A 26,196-nucleotide genomic window follows, 5' to 3' on the forward strand; every position below is an offset into this window, starting at 1 on the left:
TGTCAATCAGGCTGGCAGGGGAGTGGTTAGGGGGTGATCAGGCTGGCAGGCAGAAGTGATTAGGGGCAATCAGGCAGGCAGGCAGGCGAGCGGTTGGGAGCCAGCAGTCCTGGATTGTGAGAGGGATGTCTGACTGCCCGTTTAGGCCCGATCGGGCCTAAACCCGCAGTTGGACATCCCCCAAGGGGTCCCAGATTGGAGAAGGTGCAGGCTGGGCTGAGGGACACCCCCCCCACTCCAGTGCACGATTTTTGTGCACCGGGCCTCTAGTCTATAATAATAAAAGATAATATGCAAATCAACCGAATGACCAAACAGCAGAACAACTGTCCGGACAACCACGCTATGACACTCACTGTTGCCAGGCCAGCCAAGGTGGGTGCAATGCAATTGGTCAGGGGCCTGGCCATTGCCCCATGATCGCCCTGCAGAGGAAACCCAGGCCACCAGTCCTGTGGCAGGTGGGCGGGGCCTCCCTCTGCAGGGGGTGGCGGGGAGGGGTTTGATCCATCTAGGAGCCCTGGCCACGTGGGCAGGGCCTACCTCCTTGGGGCAATTGGACTCTAGTATTATAATAATGATGCACCTTCAGGCTAAATAAACAAGGAGTTAAAAGCCTATTTTAGCCTGATTTGTGTTGGATGATTCAAGGTTTCCCCAAGAATATATTGTGCAGCAATCTCCTCTTCCACCAATTTACTTTTTTTCTTTAATTAATAGACTTATTTTTTTTAGCAGTTTTATGTTTCCATAAAAATTAACTGGAAAGTAGAGTTCCCATATACCTTCTTACTCCCACCCTCACCCCATTCCCTTTATTACTAATAGCATGCATTAGTGTGGTTCATTTGTTTTCATTGATGAACCAATACTGAGACATTATTATCAACTAAAGTCCACAGTTTACATTAGGGTTCATTCTTTGTGTTGTAAAGCACATAGGCTTTGACAAGTGTGTAATGACACATATCCACCAACACAGTATCATGCAGAACAGTGTCCCTGCCCTTAAAATCCCCTGTGTTCCACCAACTCATCCTCCTCTTCTTTCTCCTCCCAAACCTGCCAGCCACTCCAATTTGCTCTTATTCTTCACACAACAACTCTGGAGAAAATGAGGGATCCAATGAATATGAGCATGATTTACATCAGTTTAAGTTAAGTCTCCATCTTATATCAATAGACAAGTTTAGATTTTTTTCCCATAGCTATAATAACTGTGTGTACTATTTTGAATTCTAATTGTTTTCAATCAACATTATTTCATAGAGTTATTCCCATGTACAAGCAGAGTCCATAGACTTCTCATCTCTAATCTTGCCTTAGTTTTTAAGGCTAGATTACCTTATAGTTACCATAATATTTCAGAATGAATTGCCACTATTTGAGCTATTTACACATTCTAGCTCTCCTACACAAACAATTGCCATTGAATTGCAATTTGATTATTGTGAACTAAATGGTGTCTAGCTTTCATCCACCCCATTCTACAGAGGGCTATATTTTACTTAAGAACAAGTTTTTAGAGATCTTGTATAACTCAAGATTCATTTTCCCATTGAACAAATAAAGAGTATAAGGGCCGCATTCTTGGAGTACAAAAATCCATAACTATTGAATAGAGCACAATTTTACTTTAAAGTTGCTATTGATTTTTTAAGCATTATTTAAACATTTCCCTTAGGGCTGTCTTCTAGATTAATAGCACAGTCTTAATGTGGTTGATTGGCCCTTATTTATACCATTTTTATCATATCTAACCATGGTGAGCAGTCAGACAGACTTGAGCAGAGGGAGGATGATGGGCCAGATACAGTTCATCCGGGTGGAAAGCCCTGGGTGCCCAGCAAAGGACAAAATGTCGGGTGGGGCCTTGCCCCCAGGGTGACCTTTCCTCCCCTAGCATATCACTGGTCATGCGGTTTGGACCCCTAGACCCTTCCTCCCTAGAGATAACATCTAAGCTTCAGTTGTATTTCAGCTCCAGGCCCAGAAGAGCAATAAAACCAGCCATGGCTGACCTCAGGATCAGCTGCATTGAATAATGACCCCCTGCCCTGGTGCGGGCCAACCAATCAGGGGAGACCTAGACCCCGAAAGGACACACCTGGAAAACTGCTGGATATTCTACTGAGATCTTCCCCTGGGACCTGCCCTAAAATCTCCACCCTTAGGTAGGAGGACCCAGTGTTCTTCCCACAGGGAGCACGCCCCTGCCTTTCCCTTCCCTCTCCAGTTGCCTTTCCCTCCCCTCCCCAACCCCCACACCGTACCATTAGCTTCCTCACTCCGAAGCTCCACGGGCCCTTCTTTTACCTCTATAACTTGTTTCCTAAGCCCATTTCTTCTAGGAATTACTTTCTCTACCTCGATGATTTACCCAATAAATGTTCTCTTCCAGTTTGGGTCTTGGCTCTGAATTCCTTCCTAGCCAGAACCCAAGTACTGAGGTTGCTGAACCGGGTCCGGTCTGACCCCACCAGGGAGACCCTCGTGCTGTTCCCACCGCCTACAATATGACCTTTGTTCTGAACTTTTTGATTTATCGCTGCATTTTTCAGGCCTAGTTTTGGCCATATCACTTGAATAATATTTGTACACTATTCATAAAAATGTTTTAAATTACAGTAATACTAAATATTAGAATAGCCATGTAATAAATGCTGAAATCACTCACTGAATTTCAGATTCTTTAAATAATGATTATGCTCCTGACACTGAGAATGAAGAGAATTACAGTTTGCCAGCGAAAGAAGCACTGCCATTGAAGATAACAATTTACAAGTCACTTCTTTATACAGCAAGACTTAATATTTCTAGGTCATACTACACTCGGGGACCCAGAGTTGGAAGATGATTTAAAGCTGAAGACAATTGAAATTCAACAGATGCAGAAAGAAGCCTCCTCAGAGTTTCCCTTATCTGACTAGAAGCAGCAACTCCTGGGAACTGAGGCTGCCATAAATCCCCTCTTCTGGGTGGCTTTTACTCCCAGCAAGGACTCAAAGAGTAAACCCACATAACCCCCTCTGCAGGGGAGTTTTATGGCCCCCAAGAAGCCGGAAAGACCACCGCACCTGCATAAACAAGCATTATCACAAACACTTATCTCCCATTTGTTCTTGCGAAATCCCATCCGTCTTTCCTAAAGAAAGAATTTGTTCTTCCCGTAGTCTTTTTCCTCCCTCTCATGTCCCTACAAAGTTAGGTCTGTAAGCCTCTAATATTAACCATTTAAAGAGGCAGCTACTTATTTTGTTGGCTTCCATAGGCATACGAATAAACCTTTTTTTCTCAGTCAATTCGGCTTTTGCCAGTTTAACTCGAAGTACCCAGACACTAGCAGGGTAAAGAGGGAAAGTGTTTCCTCCCTCACACTTGAAATTCACAAAAACTGAATGTGCTTCTAATGCATGTTCACAGCTGAAGGCAGCCCTCTGCACCGTCCCTTTGCATTTCATGTACCTTAGAAACACTAGTGTTAGGTGTGTGTTTTTTCTCCCATTAAGCTACAACTCATTTATCTTATCATCAATTATTTATTCTTTTGGAATGAATGTAAGCTTGGGGGAGGGGGTTCTTTTTTTATTTTTAAAATATTTTTTATTGATTTCAGAGAGAAAGGGAGAGGAAGAGAGAGATAGAAACATCGATGAGAGAGAATCATTGCTCAGCAGCCTCCTGCCCGCCCCACACTGGCATGTGCCCTGACCGGGTGTGTCAGTAAACCTCCTAGTTCATGACGCTCAACCACTGAGCCACACCAGCAGGACGGGGGTTTAATTTTTTTCAACATGAAACTTCCAAGGAGCTGGACAACAGCCACTAGTTTAAAGAGGTGTTATCCTAGCTATTCGAGAATCCCTCTGATTCTGGGGCCGGGACTTTATCGTTTCCGGAGTTACTTGGCCGTGGCCTACCACTCCCCCTGCAGGACTTAGGAAGTCGCTGCAGGCTACAGAGCCCTGGCTGCGGGCTATTTCTCTGACCTCAGACTTCTACCTCTGTCTACCTCTCTCGCTTGCTCACTTTGCTCCAGAGGGAAGGGCAAGGAGAACTCAGAGACTTCGTTAATATCAAAGGAATATATAAAAGAGGGCCAGAGAGGTTAGTTAATTTATCCAAAGACACAGAGCTCGTAAGTGGTGGGTCCGGGGTTCAAATCCTGCCATTCCGATTCCAGAAAGTGCAAATATCTACAGTGCCTCCCTATACATTAAAATATATATACATATATATCTTTATTTATTTTAGAGAGAGAAGGGAGAGAGAGAGAGAGAGAGAGAGAGAGAGAGAGAGAGAGAGAGAGGACAATAGGGGACCAAACCTGAAACTTGGTCATGTGCCCTTGCTGGGAATCATACCAGTGACCTTTCAGTGCACAGGATGATGCTCAACCAACTGAGCCACACTGTCCAGGGCTCCCTATCCATTGGAAGTCATACAATACAGTCACTTATCCTTCCTCCACCAATGGTCCACCATGTGGTAACAATCCCAGAGAAGCTGAACCTTGGAATGGCTCCCTGCCCTACACTGTGCTTAAGGCCACTGAAGCCAGGTCTGCGGTGCTTTCAAACCCTCTCAGCCGCAGGGCACTCCTGCCCCCTTAGACTGTTGCACAGAAAGAGGTATGTTACCCGGTGGCTGCTATTGCTCTCCTTCGGTGCCCACCTGCCTGGCCCCAGCCCCACTTGCCTTTTTCCCAGAGCAGCGGCCTGCTCACCCCCGCAGGTGTCCCTAGTTTCCCAGGGTGACTTCACTCCTCACTTCACACACAGATCAGCTGCTGCTTCCTGCTCCCCCGTCCCCCACGCAGCCACCTTTCTCCATCCCCAGCCTTATGCCTGCCTGCCCTGTTTTGCAATTCAACCCAGGATGCCCAACACCCTGGAAGGTCTAGCAGACCACACCCTGGCAACCAAGGGCGGGCAGGCAGGCAGATGCATGCGGCTATGGGTGGGGAAGTTTTGCCACCTGGCAGCCCTTCCAGTTGGAAACGAAAAATCAGTACCAAGTATGAGAGAACGTGTGTCTTCAGGCTCCTCTCTTACTGCTTGTGGTATGGCCCTGCTGCCACGCAAGGCCGTGGGCCAGGCCCTCTTCAGCTAGGTCCTTAGGAAGCAAAACCCTCTGACAACAGACGCCTGTGCCTCAATTCACGCGGGCTCTTACTGGCCAACCGTGGGGCGCTTAAGTTTAGGTCTGCTGTGGGTTGGTTCACACAAGTTGATGAAAGGGCTTAAAACACCTACTGGAGGGAGAAGTATTTACCTGCTCGTTTAGCAGACCAAACCAGGCACGTGCTCACTCGCCTACAGAAATCAGCCAGCAGAAGTCAGAACCCTGGCCCTTGCTGCCCTCTTTGCCCCTCAGTCTGTTGTTCCACCGGCTGAGTTCTGCTTCTGTTAACTCTGGCTAGGTAACAAACCAACCCCAAACCCAGTAGCTTACACAATAACCATTTTCCTCTGCAGCCACGGGACAGAGAGAGCAAGGCCAGCAGAAGAACGGCCCAGCTAACCCCCAGAATTGTCATTCAGCGGAGGGGGAGCTGGAGCTGGGCGCAGAGGCGAGGTCTGGAGGCCTGGGCCCCTTCCCCCGTGGTCTCTCGAGGAGGGTGGGTTTCTTCCCCACAGCAGGTTCCAAGCAGGCAAGCGCAGAAGCGCAAGGCTTCCTGAGGCCTGGGCTTGGAGGTGGGACAATGTCTCGTCTGCCTCCCTCCCTTGGCCTAAGCAAGTCGCAGGCCAGCCCAGACTCAAGGAGTGGGACGCAGACTCCACCTCCCGACAGGAGGATTGTGCTTTCACTGGGACTGGAACTGGAGCCACCAGAGGAAACAAACGCCATTATCCAGACAGGGGCGGGAAGCTTCTCGCCATCACTCACAGGGAGAAGGCAAAGCCCACTCCTAGGCACTGGATATGGTGCTGAGTGCGGGGCAAGAACCCAATGAGGCAGCCGTTAGAGACACACGTTTACTTCCGGGCTCCTGCTTCACGTGGTGAGGAAGAATTTCCCAGAGAAGAACTTCCTGCCGTTCTCCCTCACCCACCCCCATGTCCTCCTTCCCATGGGAGCAGTGTTAAGCCATTAAAAGATTATGTTGCCGAAACTGGTTTGGCTCAGTGGATAGAGCGTCGGTCTGCGGACTGGAAGGTCCCAGGTTCGATTCCGGTCAAGGGCATGTACCTTGGTTGCGGGCACATCCCCCGGTGGTGGGGGGTGTGCAGGAGGCAGCTGGTCGATGTCTCTCTCTCATCGATGTTTCTAGCTCTCTATCCCTCTCCCTTCCTCTCTGTGAAAAATCAATAAAATAAAAAAAATTTTAAAAAAAGATTATGTTACCATTTTCCTTCCGTCAACCAAATCCAGGTTAACAAACAAACCTTTAACACCTTCTCTGCTACCATTTATTCTTTTTTGTTTGTTTGTTTGTTTAATATATTTTTATTGATTTTTTTTACAGAGAGGAAGGGAGAGGGATAGAGAGTTAGAAACATCGATGAGAGAGAAACATCGATCAGCTGCCTCCTGCACACCTCCTACTGGGGATGTGCCCGCAACCAAGGTACATGCCCTTGACCGGAATCGAACCTGGGACCCTTCAGTCCGCAGACCGACGCTCTATCCACTGAGCCAAACCGGTTAGGGCACCATTTATTCTTTATATATCGTGTCAAGCACTTGCAACCCAGAAATCAATAGGGACATGCTGACCCTTGAAAAGTCCATTAGAACTTATTTGAAACCCCTCCCCTGCCATATGTGGTGAGTTCTGAGTCCCTCCCATTCCCCTGGATTTGGGGTGGGAGCACCCCGCCATCTTATTTTACCTTATTCCTAGTGGGTTGTAACTCCACGGTCCTCCTTCCACCAAATTATAAATTATCTCAGCATCTTGTATGTGCTACTTCTCTCCACACTGTCCACAGACATGGATTACAGGCACGTTGCCTTGATTTCCTCCCTTAAACAGCCCTTACACCAAACCTTACACCATTGGGAGTGAAGCAGCCCTGACCGAATGTGCAAGGGGGGGAGTGCATTGTTCAGGCCCCTGCAGCCTGTGCTGAGACCTGCCGCTGTCCCTCCTCACTCCACCCCCACTTTGCACTCTATTATGTAAAACATCCAACCTATCTAACAGAAGAGAGAATATTATACTGAACATTCCCACCCCTTAGTTTCAACACTCACAATGAGTCCTTTCAGCTGTACCCTCATCCACTCCTCCTGTCGAGATTATTTATTGCAAAGCAAACTCCAGATATCACTTCATCCACAAATGTTGTGTGAAGTGCATTTCTAAAAGAAGGTCTTTTAGCCCTAGCTGGTTTGGCTCAGTGGATAGAGTGTTGGCCTGCAGACTGAAGGGTCCCCGGTTCGATTCTGGTCAAGGCTACATGCCCCGGTTGTGGGCTGGACTGCCAGTAGAGGGTGGCAGCCAATCAATGATTCTCTGTCATCACTGATGTTTCTCTCTCTCTCCCTCTCTTTTCCTCTCTGAAATCAATAAAATTATATTAAATAAAAATAAAAAGAATGTCTTTTAAAAGCATAATCACTATACCAGTTCCCTCTTAAATATGATTAACAGTAATTCCTCGATATCAGTAAATATCAAGCCAGTTTTCACACTCTCATGGTCCTTCCTCTCTCACATCTCACCCTCCCAACCCCCCACCTCCACCCTTTGGGCTTCTTCTTGTCGCAGCGATACAGACCCATATAACAACTGCCCCATTGGGCACAGTAGGCACAGGGCCTACAGCCCAGAATATTTTTAGGAGCTCACAAAAAGATGTTTCAGTTCTTTTTAAATGAGAAGAAAAAATGGACATTTAGTTAAAAATGCTTTCATATATTATGTGGATATGTCCATCTTTATGCCAATGCAATCACAAAATACACTGAGTGGCCAGATTATTATGATCTCTGAACGCATAATAATCTGGCCACTCAGTGTATATCCTATATAATAAGAGGCTAATATGCAAATTGCCCCCTCGACCAGGAGTTCGACCAGCAGGCAGGCCGGCCAACCACCCATGTCCCCTCCCCCTGGCCAGGCTGGCCGGACCCCACCCATGCACAGATTCATGCACCGGGCCTCTATTTGGCTTTTTGTTGGATCTGGGGGCCAAAAAAAAGGCACCAAGAAGGACCATTGACCAAATCCGGGCCATTCTGGGCTGACTGCTACAGAGGCTGTGAGTCAGAGTTCTACTGTCACGTGTGGCCTGGCCACTGTCCATTTATATATTCAAGCACGCAAAATCAATCCTGTTTCATAAGCTAGAAGTCAGGAATTATCCCTCCAATCCATCACCAACTCCTGTAAACGTTTCCCTCCCGCATATTTCTCAAGTCTGTCCCTATCCATCTGCACCATGGTGCCACCTAACTGCCTTCACCTTCCATCCGACCTGCCAAATAGCCTCCTAACTTGGTCTACCTACCTCCACTGCCTCCTTCCCAATTATTTGTCAAAGTAGTTTTTTCAAAAGGCAACCCTGATCACATCATCCCTATAATTACATCAGCAACTCACAGTGGTTTTAAGATACAGACTAAAATCTTTAAAGTGGCCTCCAGGGCCTCTCCTGGTCTGGCTCCCATCCTTCTGCCACCTCCTGCATCACACAAGCCCTTTTGCCTTTCAGTTTGAGTCACACGGTCCATCTTCCAGTCTCCGACACATCCGCTCACCTGTCACAGGGGACTTACTGGAAGGCTGTGGGCAGCTCCAGCAACACAGGTAGAAGGGGCAATATGGGCACCACTGCTGGGTAACATCAGCTCCCACTACGCCCTGCCCCTGGTGCCATGCTGCTTAAGACCCTAAGCCTTGGGGGACAGTTCAAAGGGCTTGGCTGGCTTGGGTCATATGCCCATCCCTTAGCCAGAACACCTTAAACAAAAGTCTCAATAAAGCACTAAATAATGAAGAGAAAGTAATTTCCCAAAATTAAAATGGGAGTTCTTAGCAGAAAGAGGAGGAATGAATGGGGGGTGGGCCCCCCAAATCAGCAAATTGTCCACTAAACACATGCTCCCACTACCTGGACTGACTCCCTGCCCCCTCTTTGGTTAGTTAACCCTACTCCATTTTCAGATTCCAGCCCAACTGTCCCTTCATGAAAGATGCTTTCTCTCGCCTTCTCATGGGAGTCAAAGGCCTCTATTCTGTCCTTTCCTAGTACTATAGCCTCTCCTTTATAGCACTTGCCACTGTAGCAATTTTACATGTATTTGTTATTGTTTGAATCACATACATCACTCCCAATTGTCTAAATAGTCCATGAGAGCTGAGCCCATGTTTGTTTGGCTTACTGTGGTATCTTCATTGCCTAGCACAGTACCTGGCAAAGCAAAGATACTCAACAAGCATTTATTTAATGTATGAATCAAGCCATAACGAGATTTGTTTTCCCAGTGAAATAAATTATGCCATTCCCTCCTTAGAAGGCAAATGCAGCTAATTTTTTAACAGTTTTTTTCTATTCATAGTTTAGTAGATAATGTTCTTAAATATAATTTAATCTATACAACAATGTAGGAACCCACTTTATACATAAAGTGAGGCACAAGGAGTTAGGGAATTTGTTCAAAATCACATCTCTGGTAAATGATCCATGGGGAATACAAACCCAGGTCTGTCTGATTCCAAAAGTCAAGTTCAAAACTATATAGTATTGTCTCTCCATAACACTAGTTATCTCCTTAACACAAAAGCCTTAGAGACAGAGCTCATTCATCTGCAAAATCCATTTTCAAATAAGTTCATTTTCATGTAAATCCAGATACCAGTATGTCATAAAAGTTAGCTTAATTTGTAAAATACTGATCCATGGAGAGAATAAAAGAAACTAAATAAAAAACTCTGGGCAGATGCAATTTGACAGAGAATTATAACACTTTTCTGTGATTTATGATAAAGCATGAGCAAAGGAATGGAAATTGGTGGAGGTGTGATCATTTAGCAGGGGAGGGGGAAGGGCCAGTCCTCAGGCCATGAAAGGCCGAGAAATCATTTGGTCTGGCCCTGCCAAGGCATTAGGGGTGAGCTAATGAAATGCTTGAATACAGCAGGCTAATTTTTAAGTTGATAAGGTTGTATGACCCACAAATGCTGTTATAAATATCTAAATGGCCTTTAGCAGAAAAAAAGGTTTCCCATCCCTGATTTAAGGTAACCTGTTCCCTCAATTTCATCTACAGATTATAACAAAGCATTGAGACATCTTCAAAAAAGGTTCCACTATTTCAGTGTTATTTCTCAGAAACGAGGGGAGGTTGGACAAGTAACACAGACTGTTTTCAATTTTTAGGACTCATGAGAGAAGGGACCCAGGCGAGGTCAGCTCCTGGGGAATGTGGATCTCACTGGGACGAGGAAAGCAAAACCGGCCAATGGAAGGAAGCGTGTTTCTTCAGGTCAGCCACCACAGCGAGACAGCCAGGACGCTTGTGAGAAGGTGGTAAGGATAAGGCGGGCTGTCTCTTCCATTGCTGGAGTCCCCAAACCTGCGTGACATGTGGTCCCAGGCCCCGGCAGCAATTGCTCCTTGATGGTCCACGCGGTGTTCCCTGGAGGTCTCGTTTGTTTTTGAGGTTGTGGGGTGAATACAGACTGACAGTACCAGAGGAGGGAACTAAGTCATCTAATGTCTTCTAGATACACAGCTAGAGAGGAGGAGATGTAGGTGTCCATGTTTAACGGGTAAGAGGTTCTGCCAACTCCTGGATCCGCGGAGAACATTGTGCTTTCAGAGCAGCTGGCTTGACGTTGAAGACTGCTGGGTCATAGTACACAATGTGCATGGGAGTCCTGGAATGGGGAAAAAAGAACCCAACCTGAGGCCACAGAAAGTGAAGCTCACATTTCTCACGCATCCCCTCTGTGCTTGGCACGGTGATCCAGTCCCGTTTTGATGTCCATAAGCCTCCCATGAAACAGGCATCATGACCCCCACTACACAGATAAGGAAATGAAGAGCTTGGGGAAGTTATGAGAATGATCTGTGGTCAAACCCAGATTAGCGTACCGGTTGGATTCCAAAGCCTTTGCTCTTTCCACAAAAAAGTAAATTCTGGAAATTTCTTTGGCAATGTTAGACAGTCCTCTGGTGGGCTTAAATCAAAATTTTGAAGTTTCCACCCTTTGCACCTTCCCACCGAGTAATAACTTTAGAGAAGTGGCCTAGAGCACTTGGTCTAACTCCTCCCTTCCCTTTGTCAAAGGAGCAGGGAATAAGCTTCATTTCATTTGGTGTTGAACTTTATTTTTTAAGGCAAAATACCTTATAAAAATTTTAAAATATTATGTTATACTAGGGGCCGGTGCACAAAATTCATGCAAGGGCAGGGCAGGGGGGTGTTCCTCAGCCCAGCCTGCACCCTCCTGCAATCCAAGACCCCTCGGGGGATGTCTGACTGCTGTTTTAGGCCTGATCACAAAGGAATCCCGCAGGGATCAGGCCTAAACTGGCAGTTGGACATCCCTCTCACAATCCAGGACTGCTGGCTCCTAACCACTTGCCTGCCTGCCTGCCTGATGCCCCTAATCACTCACCTGCCTGCCTGCCTGATTGCCCCTAACTGATCGCCCCTAACTGCTCGCCTGCTCACCTGCCTGCCTGATCACCCCTAACTACTCGTCTGCCTGTCTGATCGCCCCTAACCACTCTGCCTGCCTGCCTGCCTGATCATCCCTAACTACCTCTGCCTGCCGGCCTGATCACCCCTAACCACCTCTGCCTGCCTGCCTGATGCCCCTAACTTCTCTCCCCTGCCAGCCTGATTACCCCTAACCACCTCTGCCTCGGCCCCCACCATGTGGCTTTGTCCAGAAGGACGTCCGGTCTATCCGGTCTAATTAGCACATTACCATTTTATTAGTATAGATAAAAACTAACATATTTCCTGTTCCCTGGTTCAGGAGTTCTATAACTTTCTTCAGTGCCTCCCGATTTTCCTGACAATGCTTAAAAAGGAGATCAAGTATTATCACTTGAATGCAACAAAGTGAATTGAGGCTCAGGCAAGTTAGAGATCTTCTAAAAAATAAACAGAGCTCAGCCAGCATGGCTCAGTGGTTGAGTGTGACCTATGAACCAGGAGGTCACGGTTTGATACCCAGTCAGAGCACATGCCTGGGTTGGGGTCTCAATCCCCAATGTGGGACATGCAGGAGGCAGCTGATCAATGATGCTCTTTCATCATTGATGTTTCTCTCTCTCTCTCTCCCTTCCACTCTGAAATCAATAAAAATACATTAAAAAATAAAAATAAACTGGAATTAGAGACAATTTCTTCTTTGTTGAAGTATTTTCTCATTTATTTGAAACTAGTAGCGCTGTGCACAAATCCATGCACCAGTAGCTCGCTGCCCCGCCCCCGTGTGGCTTCCCCTGCCCCCCTCCCCACCACCTTCCATCATAGCTTGCTGCCCTGCCCCCTCCTATAGCTTTCCACCACCCGCTTGTAGCTCACTGCCCCACACTCCTTCTGATCCGTGATCTAGTCGTTAAGTGGTCAGTCATTACGCTTCACAGCATAATGACCATTTGCATATTACATCTTTATTATATAGGATAGTTCATATATGTACATGGTACAAAAGCATTGAAAAATACAAAAGTCTATTTAATGAAAAATAATTCTTCCTCCCATCCCAGATCCCCAGATCCCCCAAAATAACCATTGTTACTACCTCCTTATCTATGCTTCTGAGATAGTGTAGGCATATGCAAGCAAAAATATGGCACACATGTATATTTCCTTGCACAAAACTGTAATATATTATGTACTCTGTTTTTGTAATTTGTTTCACTTTGACAACATGTGTTAGATAAATAACCCCATATCCATAGTTATAGAGTTGTCTCTTAGATCTATGTTGCAATACTAGCCCACTAACCTTTTTATTATAGCCTTATATTTGTGGTAAGAAGACCATAGGTTTGCCACAATAAATGTAATAAATAAGTGAGATGTTTTTTAAAATTTTCTCAGCCCAGCTGGGGTGGCTCAGTGGTTGAGCATCAACCTATGAACCAGGAGGTCACAGTTTGATTCCCAGTCAAGGCACATGTCTGGGTTGCTGGCTCAATCCTCAGTGTGGGGTGTGCAGGAGGCAGCCGATCAATGATTCTCTCTCATCATTGATGTTTCTATCTCTCTCCCACTCCCTTCCTCTCTGAAATTTAAAAAGAAATTCTCACATTTCTACAGTTCTCTTCCTTTTCTGTCCCATCTTAGCCTTAAGTTGACATACCTTGCACTTGGATTAGCTAGTTCTTCAATTCTGGGAGATATTTTGGAATGTGCAGCAGCGTAAGAGACTGGCCAGTAGGGATCACGGTCAGGTAAATAATCCTGATGAAGAGTTTTGGCCTTAGCTAGAGACACTGTTCGAGGGCTAGGTATGTTTAGCAAGGCAGCTTGGGTTATCTACAGTGGAAACAAAAAGACACAAAAATATATTCCCAAACTTACCACATACCCCCCTCCTTACAACTATATCCCTGATGCAGTCACCACCATTTCTTTCCTGCATTCCTACAATAGACTCCTCACTGGTTTCCCTGCTTTCATTCTTACCCCTGGACAATCCAGCATTCACATGGCAGTTACTGAGGAGAGAATGAACGTTTTCATGAGTGCATTCCAGGAGCCAGACGGTGTTCTAAGTCATTGACCTATGTCATTGCTACTTAATCATCATAACAACTCCATGAGGTAAGCACTTCCTGAAGCTCAAGTCAGATCATGCCACTCCCGGGGTTAAAAACCTCTAGTGGAACCCCATTTTGCTAAAAATAATATTTGGGCTCCTTCCTGTGGCCTAGAAGGCCCTAGCAGATGGGCTGCGACCCCACTCCCTTCCTTGATTATTATGAGGCCCCTCCCATGATCACACAAGGCCCCTCCGGCCTAGCCCTTTCCACCTCAGGGCCTTTGCACTTGATAGTTCTGCTTGAATTCCTCTTTCCTCAATCTTGTCATGGCTGCCTCTTCATCACTCAAGTCTCTGACTCAAACATGTATGGTTAGGACTTTTCCCCTAGCCATACAAATAAATCAGTCTTACTGATTACCCTCTTCCACAGTGCTAATTTTCCTCACGGCACTTACCAACACCTGACTTAGTTCACTTATATCGTTGACATGTTTATTGTGTGATGAGTCCCCTTAGAATATAAGCTGCTTGAGAGAAGTACAGCAGGTCCTCAAATAATGTTTCGTCATAGCATTGATGACATGCCTAGGAAGTTAATTCTTGTTTATGCCAACTAGCCTATGGTAAAATTGGTTTGGTTATATGTCATTTTGCTTAAGGTCACAGAAACTGTCAAAATGATAAGTGAGAACTTACTATACTTGTTTGTCGAAAGCTGGAATGGGCTTTGGTGCCTAATTGGTGCTGAACCAATTTCCTCTGGTCTTACTTTGAAAGTCCCGTTTGCCAGGTTGCTTTCTTATTATGTTGCTTTATCGGTAAAATAGGAAGAATGTTATATAATCTCTTTCTTAAGTGCCCATTGAAAAGAACGGGGATGGACAACACACACCGCTCAGTCCCCCTGCAAAGTGTTCTATGTTGCAGTGGGACAGATTTGTTTTGGGTTCTACGTGTATGATTGTCTGCAGCAGTATCACTTGTTAAAAAGATTTTTTTAACATTCCTTCAAACAGTTCTAGCAATTAAAGAAAGATGCCTATAAGTCTCATTTTACATCCCCCAAAACGGAGCATAAAGTGATTTGCCTGAGGGTCAGAAGGTCACTTTAGCAAACTTAACACATTCTCCCAAGGGTTTTCAATTCCCAGATTCGTTTTTTTCCCCAAATAGAATTCCGTATCAAATCCTCAGATTCCGAGAAAGAGGGTGAAATTGGCCCCACACCCTTGGATGACATGATCATTAGGTATTTATTGAAAACTCAGCTGGGATTGGGCACCCAGTCGCCGCTGCAATGAATGGAGAAGGGTGTCCAGGAGGAAGAGGAAGGGAAACCCCTGGGCGTGCCAGGCTCCGTACTGAGCGCGGGCCTTCGCTCTGTTTGCAGGTCGTTAGCAGTCGTCCAAATGGGAACTGTTATCTTTCCAGCCCCCTGGTTCCCCTTGCCGCACCCAGCTTCAGGGTCATCCCAGCGCTGGGACCCAGCTTTAGTACTCTTCCCTTTCCTAACATGTTCTCTTTTAGGATCTTCACTCAGCTAACGCCATCTCATCCTTCAGGTTTCACCTCAAATATACCTTCCTCAGAGAGCCTTTCCCTGACTACCATCTGCAAAGCAGCTTGTCCCCATAATCACTCATTTCCTACTTGATTTTTTTTTTCATTGCACTTTTCACTATCCAACCTTATCTTATTTGTTTACCTATTTTTCCTTTGTTTGTTCGTTTCTCTCCATCTTGTTCACTGGGAACAGTGTCTGGCACACAGTAGGCATTCAAATGCTTGAATGAACAAGGCTCAGGGAGCTTGTCATAACATCCTAAAGCAGAGTGGACGGCTACAATTTGAACCCAGCTCTTCCTGGCTCCAAAGTTCATGCTCGCCACCCTTTACCCCCGCCCCCCCCCCCAAGACCCTCTCCATATCTGGCAGGTAGGTCTTCCTGCCACAGACGTCTCTTTCAAGGTTCCCTTTAGCAATGACCTTGGCCAATGCCCTGTAGGGGGAAATAGGAAAGTGGGCTGAAGGATGCCAAGGCAGTGATGGCTTACGGGACGGATGGGCATGTCAGTTCTTTCTCTTGGATAGCACAGACCCTCTATCTTGATCTTTGGACAGGCAAGGTCTATAATTCTTGGAGTTGCGACAGCATGCAGGGCAGAAGCTACAATCTTGGTTTCAACCTAGAGGAGAAAAATAAAACCGTGCCTGTAAGCATAAAATAATAAACACCATCTCGATCAAGATTACAGAGTCTGTCTGACCTCTGGACCAGACTTCTCGGCAAATTCAGCAGAAAGAATAACCACAATCATAGCTGAAGGATCAATGCCCAACTTTCTCAAACTAGCTGTATGGATTCCAACTCAAATTTTCAGGAACTTAAAGATGTGGAGGAAATGGCCGTGTTGCATATTGTCTAAGAAATAGATGGTAATGCTGATGAATGGCGTGGTAAACTCAGGCAAGAGGGAAGGCCCAGCCCCACCACACACATGAGAACACTGTTAAGGGGCACGGTAAGCTTGTTCTTAGCTACTTTTGCCCTTTGGAAATTGGGACTCACACTATCATAGATCCCCATGTTAGTGGCTCTCTTCTACGTCAAACAGATGCGAAAGAGAAACCAAAGCCAGGAGGAAGGAGGCAGAACTGCATTATCTCCATGGAGAATGTTGTTCTGGTCTTAATTGTGGAAATATGGTTTTCCATTTAAATTACTTGTATTCAAACTCAAAATTTACCACAAGACTTTGAGGTGGAATATAATTATTAACTGGAAATAAAATACAGTTTTATCTTTTCACTGTGGATGGAAAAATAATACAAAGGTATGCCCTAATCCCTTCTTGTGTTGTTTAAAATGAGGATACTAAACTGACAGTACTCTACACGTATTAATTAATTTATTCTTCACCTGGGGTATCATTTTTATTTCATTTCACTGAAATACTTAGAGAAACCAAGGTACTTTGAAACTCAGCAGTTTATTTAAGTTTATATACTTAGTAAGTGGCAGAGCTGGGATTCAAACTGAAGATCCTATCTGTCATTACAACACCATGAAATACTAATTAAGCATTGTAAATATTTCCTATGAATTAAGCTTTGTGTCCTATCAAGCTCTGGGAAAATCAGGGAAATATATGATAACCACTGCTTTCAGTTAAGGCCTACAGTTGAAAAAAAACAACAACAATTATTTATTAATTTAATTCATTAGACAAACATCTCTTAATCAATTATATTATGTAAGATACAACAAGGAATAATAAAACAATCCCTTTCTCTTTTTTCTAATCTTTATTGTTGGAAGTATTAATAGGTCCTCCTTTTTCCCCCATTAGAAACAATCCCTTTCTTAAAGTAATTTTCCATTGCTTTTTTTTTTTTTTCAGAGAGAGGGGAAGGGAGAGGGAGAGACAGAGTGAAACATCGATGTGAGAGAGACACATCGATTGGTTGCCTCCCGCACACCCTCAACCAGGGCAGGGAGCCTGCAACCGAAGTATGTGCCTTTGACCGGAATTGAACCCGGTACCCTTCAGTCCACAGGCCGATGCTCTATCCATTGAGCTAAACTGGCTAGGGCATCTTAAAGTAATTTTCAACTTAGAAGAAACCATGTCCTACAGGCAAATCATTTGATACCAGTAAAAGAGAGTAAATAAAACTGAGAGAGATATCAGAGGAAGAGTGGGAAAAGCCAAGGAGGATTCCCTTGTTAGGGATAAAGAAACATTAGATTGGACCTTGAAGGAAGTAGAGAGAGGAGGAAAGATAGGGAGATAAAGACAGGATAATGGGAAGGAAAATCTGAGCATAGAATCAAGGAAGCATGAAGCAGGTGGTCTAAATGGAATAAGTGTTGGTTCACTTATTTATGCATTCATTGGTTGATTCTTATGTGTGCCCTGACCGTGTATCGAACCCACAATTTTGGCATATTGAGATGATGCTCTAATCAACTAAGCTATCTGGCCAGGGCCATCAAATATTTATATTAGAAAGTAAGCATGATCAGAGCTGGAAATTAATCTATTAGGCATGTGTGAGAAGGTAACTGCTAAATACAAAAAATAAGAGTTTTAAAAGTCAAAATCTACCAAAAGTCAACGATTTTAAAAATTCAAACAGGTTGATTAGTCTGAGTAGGAGCTTCTGACATCTGTAAACAGAGAATAAGTGAGCTGTGAAATCAACCCCTTTTCTAAGCTGTATGGTCCTGACAACGTTGCTATAGAAAGAGATTTGGGATGACAGTAATAGAGGTGACAGGACTTCCCACAGCTCATCCATCCCCAGTCTGGTGGCAAGGAACCTCGGATGCCTGTGATAGTTCCTTGGCTTCCTTTGTGGGCATGTATTATTTTTATTTATTTACTTATATTATTTTTATTGATTTCAGAGAGAGATAGAAACATCGATGATGAGAGAGAATCATTGATTGGCTGCCTCCTGCATGCCCCCTACTGGGGATTGAACCCACAATCCAGGCATGTGCCCTTGACCAGAATAGAACCTGGGACCTTTCAGTCTGCAGGCTAACACTCTATCCATTGAGCCAAACTGGCTAGGGCAGGCATGTATTATTTTTAAACTCTGGGAAGATTTAGAATTAACTGTAAAAATCCTAAGAGAATCAAAATGATAAAATTAATACTTGTGTTAAGAATAAGTATGTATAAGAATTGATGAAATTTGAACATGGACCATGAAGTAAGTATATCAATGTTAAATTTCCTGATCTTGATATTAACATTATAGTTATACTAGGAGCGCAGTACATGAATTCGTGCACCTTGAAAGGAACTGTGGGCCGAGAGGCTGCGGTGGGCACAGGGGCGGGTCTTGGCCCATTCTCCGTGCCCCCGCCTGGCCCCTCCCACCGCGGCCCCGGGTCCCCTGTCTGCCAGCAACCCCGCTCCGGCTGCCACCACTCCCACGTGCTGACTGCACCGCTTGCACCCGCTGATGGCGCAGAGCGATTGGGGACGGCGCCAGCAGCGGATGGAGTGGGGCCAGCACTGTTAGCAGGTGTGAGTGGTGACTGCTGCCCTGATCGCTCCTCAGGAGCAGGGGTGGGGGAGAAGCCCTCAGCAGCCACGCTCGCAACCACGGACAGTGCCCAGTGCCGAGTGATCCAAACCGGTGCAGGGCACCAGCAGCGGGTGCGAGCGGCAGCTCTGGCACCAGCTGTGGGTGCGAGCAGGGCCGTCGCCCGCAGCAGTGCGAGAGGCAGCTGCCAGCCCCAATTGCCCCTCAAGAGCAGGGGGAGGTGGAGAAGTCCTGAGGGGTGACTGGGCCGGCAGCTGCCGCTTGCACTCACAGACAGCACTGAGTTATCTGGACTGGTGGGCGCCAGCAGTGGGTGCGAGCGGCAGCTCTGGTGCCGGCAACAGGTGTGAGCAGGTCTGTCGCCAGCAGCAGTGTGAGAGGCGGCTGCCAGCTCCAATCGCCCCTCAGGAGCAGGGGCAGGTGGATAAGCCACCTGCTTACGGCGCCGAGCGATCGGGGCCAGTGCTGGCACTGGCAGCGGGTGCGAGCAGCAGCTCCAGTGCTAGCAATGGGTGCGAGTGCCCGGAGGGACTGCAGCACACAGGAGCAAAGAATTTTCAGTAACCACAAGAGGCTCACCCCGATGACAGCAACTAGCACCCCCCCCCCTTGTTCTGGCGCCCCCACTCACCTGCTCCACCATCCCGCCACCGCTGACACCTGCCATGTTCCATGCACACCCCTGGTGGTCAGCGCACAACATAGCAACCGGTTATTCGGTTGTTCCGCCATTCGGTCTATTTGCATATTTACCTTTTATTATATAGGATAAGATAATGTCCTTGCTCTTAGGAAATACACAGAAGTATTACAGAAGTATTTAGGGCAGTGGTCGGCAAACTGAGGCTCGTGAGCCACATGCGGCTCGCGAGCCACGGTTTGCCGCTCTGTTGACTAATGAGTTTGCCGACCACTGGGATAGGGGCTTAATCACAAGGAACAACAACAGCCTGTAATTATTGGAATCGAGAGTCTAGGTCAGTGGTCGGCAAACTCATTAGTCAACAGAGCCGCAGTTTGCCGACCACTGATTTAGGGAATTAATGTCTGTAACTCACTCTTAAAAAAATGATTCAGATAAAAACATACTCACACACACACAAAAAAACAACACACCATGAAGGAGAGAAAATGATAAAGCCAATGGAGCTAATTGTGAGTTTTTCCAGCTTTTTAGTAAAATTGAAATTATTATTAAAACAAAAGTATGTGTATACTATTAAAGTAAAAATGTTTAAGAGAAATTGGCCTGTTAGAGTGATAACCTTACAATTGCAATTTGAAATGTATAATTGAGTAACTGTTCTAAAATTATGACATTAAGTTGAAATCTTAAATCTGTGTCATTCTCACAACATTAAAAACTACAGGCTCTGGCCGGTGTCTTCAGTGGTTAGAGTGTCAGCCCACACATTGGAGGGTGAAGGGTTTGATTACCCATCAAGGGCAGGCACCTGGGTTCCAGGTTCTATCTCTGGCCCCAGTCGGGGTGCAATGGGGAGACAACCAGTCAATATGTCTTTCTCACATCCATGTTTCTCTCCTCCTCCTCCCTTCCACTCTCTTTAAAAATCAGTGGGAAAAAATCCTCGGGTGAGGATTAACAAAACAAAACAAAACAACCAAAAAACTTCAGGTTCACCAAAATTATAAGTTTAATGTGTTAGATTTTTAAATAATCATTTGATTCGTGAGAAGGTTTTGTTTGCTAATGCAGATGATTGAAATAAAATATTTTTAAAAAATCAAATTTAGTGTACTTATAAGTATAAAGTATTTGACAGTATTTAATTCAGTTTGAAACCAAATCAAATACTCAGGACTCTTAAAGTAATTGTTTAAAAATGCTAGAATTATAAACAGAATAATAAAACTTCCCAGCTAAACTTAAATGTATAGCCTAAGAAAGAAATAGATTTTTTTTTAAATATGGAATTTTAAAAATTAACTATTAATTATTTAAGTCAAGAGCATACCTCTGAACAGTCTTTTCTGCATACACAAACCATGCTCGAGGTACCAGAAGACTCACATCATTGGGTGTGGCAGGGTTTTTCCTACCAAGCTATACATTCCTTGCCACCTCTCTCATGGAAAGGTGGGGTTTGTGTCCCTGCCCCCTGGAATCTGGCCAGACTTGTAACTGCATCAATCAACAGAGTTTGAGGGCAGTGACATCATGTTACTTGCAAGGCCAAATCATAAAAAAAAAAAAAAAAAATGCAGCTTCCACCTGGTTCCTTTGGAATGCTCACCCTTGGGAATTCCAAGTTAGGCTATTCCTTCTCAGAATGTAGCTGCTGTGCTGAGAGGTCTGAGCCACATGGAGACACCATAGGAAGGTGCTTCTGTATATATTCCCAACTGAGTCTAGCCTTCAAGTCATCCCAGCCTAGGGACCACAAATAGGTATTCTTTTTTTTTTTTCTTTCATTTTTTAAATTGATTTCAGAGAGAAAGGGAGAGAGAGAGAGAAACATCAATGAGAGAGAATCACTGATCAGCTGCCTCCTGCACGCCCCCTACAGGGGATCAAGTCTGCATCCCGGGCATGTTCCCTGACTGGGAAATGAACTGTGACCTCCTGGTTGACGGGATGATGCTCAACCAACTGAGCCATGCAGGCTGGGCCAAATATGTATTCTCTATGGACTAAATGTTTATGTCCTCCCCGCTACCCTGAATTCAATTGAAACCTTACCCTCAAATGTGATGCTACTAGGAGTGGGGTCTTTAGAAGATAATTAGGTTTAGATAAGGTCTTGAAGGTAGAACCCTCATAATGGGTTTAGGGTCCTTCTAAGAGGAAGAAGAGAGATCAGAACTCTCCGTGTGCTCACAAGGTGGCTGCTACAGCTGGGGGAGGGCCCTCGTCAAGAAGAGAATCCACTGGCACCTCGATCTTGGATTTCTCAGCCTCCAGAACTGTTGTTTAAGCCACCCAGTCTCAGCTATTTTGTCATAGCAGCTTGAGATGACTAAGACAGGTGTGAAGGAGCCTTCGGATGATTCCAGCCCCTACCATTTTAGGCACTTGAGCCATTAGAAATATCCCAGCTGAGCCCTAACTGGTTTGGCTCAGTGGATAGTGTCAGCCTGCGGACGGAAGGGTCCCAGGTTCGATTCCGGTCAAAGACATGTACCTTGGTTGCGGGCACATCCCCAATAGGGAGTGTGCAGGAGGCAGCTGAATCGATGTTTCTCTCTCATCGATGTTTCTAACTCTCTATCCCTCTCCCTTCCTCTCTGTAAAAAATCAATAAAATATATTAAAAAAAGAAAAAGAAAAAAGAAATATCCCAGCTGAGACCCCCAGACATCACGGAGCAGAGACGAGCCTGCTTGCCCTGTCAGAACTTCCGACCCATCAAATCCTTGAGTGCAATGAAATGGTGGTGGTCTTATGTCACGAAGTTTTTGGGGTGGTTTGGTACGAAGGTAACCAGATCAGAACTTTAAAGATGGGCTCTCTGCATCAGCTTTAGATAATCTGTCATTCGTTTTCTGAGCTGGTTAGTGATTAATTGCTTAAGGCCTAATTCTGTATTACTCATAGTGGTTCTGCTTCTCTGATCAAATCCGACTGATACATAAGGCACAGGGAGGCCGAGTCAGAAAAGTTCATTTGATGAGAGAAGAATATGAAGACACACACCTAGAAATAAGAGGGGAGCATGTTACAGTTACACACACATTTCATGTAACTAAGTCAATCAGGAAATGGTTCTTTCTCATGGATCCACTTACATCTTTTGGAGGAACATAGTCTGGACTTAGGCCTTTGGCTATTGAGAGTCGTAATATCCGGGGAGAAGGAGCACAGTATGAAAGAGAATCTCTTGTTATGTAATCACTGAGGGACCTATATGCAGATGGAATGTAAAATATTATCATTAGAGGAACAATAACTGCATTTTTCATTTCTATAATCAACCTCCACACAAATATATATATTGTTTCTACCTTTGGAGCATCTTTTCCCATAATCCTTAGTGCTCTTTCTACCAGACTGGTGTTTCTAGACTTTTTTTACTTTAATCTACAGTAAGAATTACATTTTATATTGTGATACAGTATATGTAAATCTCTATGTCTGAAACAAAATTATCATGAAACAAGGCTTGTCTTAAGAAATGTATTCTGATTTTTAAAATTTCATTTGATTTCATTTAAAAAAAGCTGGGATTAATTTCATGATCCACTGGTTGCTTGAGACTTGCAGTTTTAACATTATTATTCGTTGTAATAGTATTATGTGGATTCCTTAAGATTTCCTCTGTGTTTTCACTAAGCATTTGCTTTCCTTCCCTCAAACAATTCTGACAAGCTTGCTTATCTGTTTGCAGTGCACAGGATCTCAGAAAAGAGCCTGGTTAAAGACTCTTCCGCCAGTAAACAGAGAAATGACAGGAAAACTCTGAGAGGCAAATATCTCCTAAGCTAAAAGCACAGAGGTCAGACTACTTCACTTAAAGCAAAACTGTGCTTCATACTCAGACAGTTCCTAAGAGGCTTTCTGTGTTAAAGTATTATGACCTAGTTGATGTTCATAATAAAGATCTCAAGCCAATGAACAACACATATTGTTCAGTAGCAGAAGAATCTGCTTAGGAGAGTGGGGAGACAAACTTTTTTTTATCTATTTTTTTTATTGGTTTCAGAGAGGAAGGGAGAGGGAGAGAGAGATAGAAACATCAATGATGAGAGAGAGATTACCATTGATCGGCTGCCTCCTGCACGTCCCCTCCTGGGGATTGAGCCAGCAACCCTGGCATGTGCCCTTGACTGGAATCGAACCTGGAACCCTTCAGTCTGCAGGCCAACACTCTATCCACTGAACCAAACCAGCTAGGGCCATAAATTGTTTTAAATAGCCGAAACCGGTTTGGCTCAGTGAATAGAATGTTGGCCTTCGGACTGAAAGGTCCCAGGTTCGATTCCGGTCAAGGGCATGTACCTTGGTTGCAGGCACATCCCCAGTAGGGGTGTGCAAGAGGCAGCTGATTGATGTTTCTCTCTCATCGATGTTTCTAACTCACTATCCCTCTCTCTTCCTCTCTGTAAAAAATCAATAAAAAAAATTTTTTTAAATACAGGAAGTTTTAACACTCAAGAAGGTTTTACTTGTATGAAACAACAAACTCAGGGGTCTCAAAAAGCAGTGACAGCCCAGCCGGTGTGGTTCAGTGGTTGAGCATCAACCTATGAACCAGGAGGTACTGGCTCAATTCCCTTCCTTCCTGAAATGTGTGTGTGTGTGTGTGTGTGTGTGTGTGTGTGTGTGTGTGTGTGTGTGTGTGTTTTAAGTGGCAGCTCTAGCTGGTTTGGCTCAGTGGATAGAGCGTTGGCCTGTGGACTGAAGGGTCTCAGTTTTGATTCCAGTCAAGGGCATATGCCTGGGTTTCGGGCTCAATCCCCAGCGGGGACATGCAGGAGGCAGCTGATCAATGATTCTCTCTCACTGTTGATGTTTCTATCTCTCTCCCTCTCCTTTACTCTCTGAAATCAATAAAAAATATATATATTTCTTTTTTAAAAAGTGGTGACAGATAAAGGAAGTATTCCTCTGGTTTATAAATGTAGATATATAACTACAGATTCACATATATATATTCTAACTAAATTAGCAGATTTTGTCAAATGCACTGATAAATAAGCAAATAAAGAAATTTTGTGGGAGGACTTGAGCCTCTTTTTCTGGATTCTATGATGGAAAAAGATTTAAGTTGTCCATTTCAACCTCTCTGACTGTAGGAATCTTGACTAAAACCGACATAGAGTGATCATTCTAGCCTATGCTTGAACACATTCAGGAATCGGAGTGGCGATGACAGTTGAGTTTTCCAGATAAAACTGTCCACTACTGGATCGCCAGTCAGAAAGAGTTTCCTACACTTAGCTGACGTCTGCTACTCTGTAAACATCCTGTTCAATTTCTAGTTCCAGGATCAGCAGAAAGTAATGTTACCTCCACCTCCTTTGCCTCCTTCAGTGCTGACCTTTTACCCGGAACTTTCACTGCTTCCTTGGTCTCTTCTCTAAGCTAAACATGCCACTTCTCTGAACTATTTTTCATATAACATAGTTTTCAGAAGCTCAACATCTCATTTATCTCCTTCTGAACAGTGTAAAATGTATTATGTTTCTTTTTTGTTTTTCAATTACAGTTTACACTCAATATTATTATTAGTTTTGGGTGTACAGCATAGTGGCTAGACATCCATATACTTTGTAAGGTGGTCCCTCTGATATTTCAAGGACCCACCTGGCACCATACACAGTTATTGCAATGTTATTGATTATACTCTCTATGCTGTATTTTACATCCCCAGGACTATTTTGTGACTACCAATTAGTGCTTGCTAATCCCTTCACCTTTTTCACCCAGCCCCCCACCCTAAGGCATAGCGTCCATCATTGGACACATATACCTAATGTGTTCTGACACAGTGGTGCACATCAGTTCTATCACCTTCCTGTAATTATGCACTGTACATATGGCACTAATGTAACCTAGAATTTCCCCCAAAACCACGTCACAACCTGAGCTCCCTTGTGGAAGATATCGCTAAGCTGTCTTTTTTTTTTTTTAATATATTTTTTATTGATTTTTTACAGAGAGGAAGAGAGAGGGATAGAGAGTCAGAAACATCGATGAGAGAGAAACATCGATCAGCTGCCTCCTGCACACCCCCCACTGGGGATGTGCCCGCAACCAAGGCACATGCCCTTGACCGGAATCAAACCTGGGACCCTTGAGTCCACAGGCCGACGCTCTATCCACTGAGCCAAACCGGTTTCGGCACTAAGCTGTCTTTTAAAGACAGGAGAAAGTCAGCATTCAAAGCAAACAGAGGATCATGTGCCAAATCCCAGAGGCATAAGAGAATACCAAGTTTTAAAAACTGCAAAAACCTATAATGTTTCATTTGCATCTTTCCTTTTAATTGGCAGACAGTGATTACGTTTAGTGTGAATTTTAGCTTCACCATATTTGAGTCAGATGTAATTATTGATGGAAATCTTCTGATTCCCTACAGTTGCTGAAAATGTTTGATTTTTGTACCCTGGTCCTTTGAAACACAAGGGACCTGCACACCCTAAAACAACAACAACATTTAACCAAGTGAGGTTAGAATATACAGAGAATCTCAGGTACTCTACCTGTTCATTATCTGTATTTTCCTGAATCTGTTAGGCTGTGACAGCCTCTGGATCCTTCTGGAAGGTTTTCTTATCAGAACGAAAGGAGGGATATCCCAGATTGCAGACCCTCTACCGCAGTTGTAGTAATATTGAGCCCTGCACGTTGTGGAGAGAAAAGAAGTGAGTGAAGTAAGCATGAATTCAAATTATCACTTGAACTCAAACATTGATACCCCCAGGTCTAGGGGAGTGGGTATGACAGTTTATCCCTTTACTGCTGAGCTATTATCTACATGGGAAGA

At 44.7% G+C, this 26,196-nt stretch overlaps 1 protein-coding gene across 1 annotated transcript in view; it reads right to left on the reverse strand.

Moving 5' to 3' along the window:
* Positions 1-10,254: 10,254 nt before the first annotated feature.
* THEGL (theg spermatid protein like) overlaps positions 10,255-26,196 on the reverse strand; it is a 41,371-nt gene continuing 25,429 nt past the window's right edge. The window contains exons 5-9 of the mRNA XM_028143845.2: positions 25,913-26,050; positions 22,496-22,610; positions 15,742-15,873; positions 13,283-13,458; positions 10,255-10,834 (exon numbers count right to left, since the gene is read on the reverse strand). Of these exons, the coding sequence (XP_027999646.2) occupies positions 10,720-10,834; positions 13,283-13,458; positions 15,742-15,873; positions 22,496-22,610; positions 25,913-26,050 (676 nt within the window). The 3' untranslated portion in view covers positions 10,255-10,719. The remainder of the gene's footprint in view (positions 10,835-13,282; positions 13,459-15,741; positions 15,874-22,495; positions 22,611-25,912; positions 26,051-26,196) is intronic.

This window comes from Eptesicus fuscus, chromosome 2, assembly GCF_027574615.1.
Source record: "Eptesicus fuscus isolate TK198812 chromosome 2, DD_ASM_mEF_20220401, whole genome shotgun sequence".
In the NCBI taxonomy this organism is placed as follows: Eukaryota; Metazoa; Chordata; class Mammalia; order Chiroptera; family Vespertilionidae; genus Eptesicus; species Eptesicus fuscus.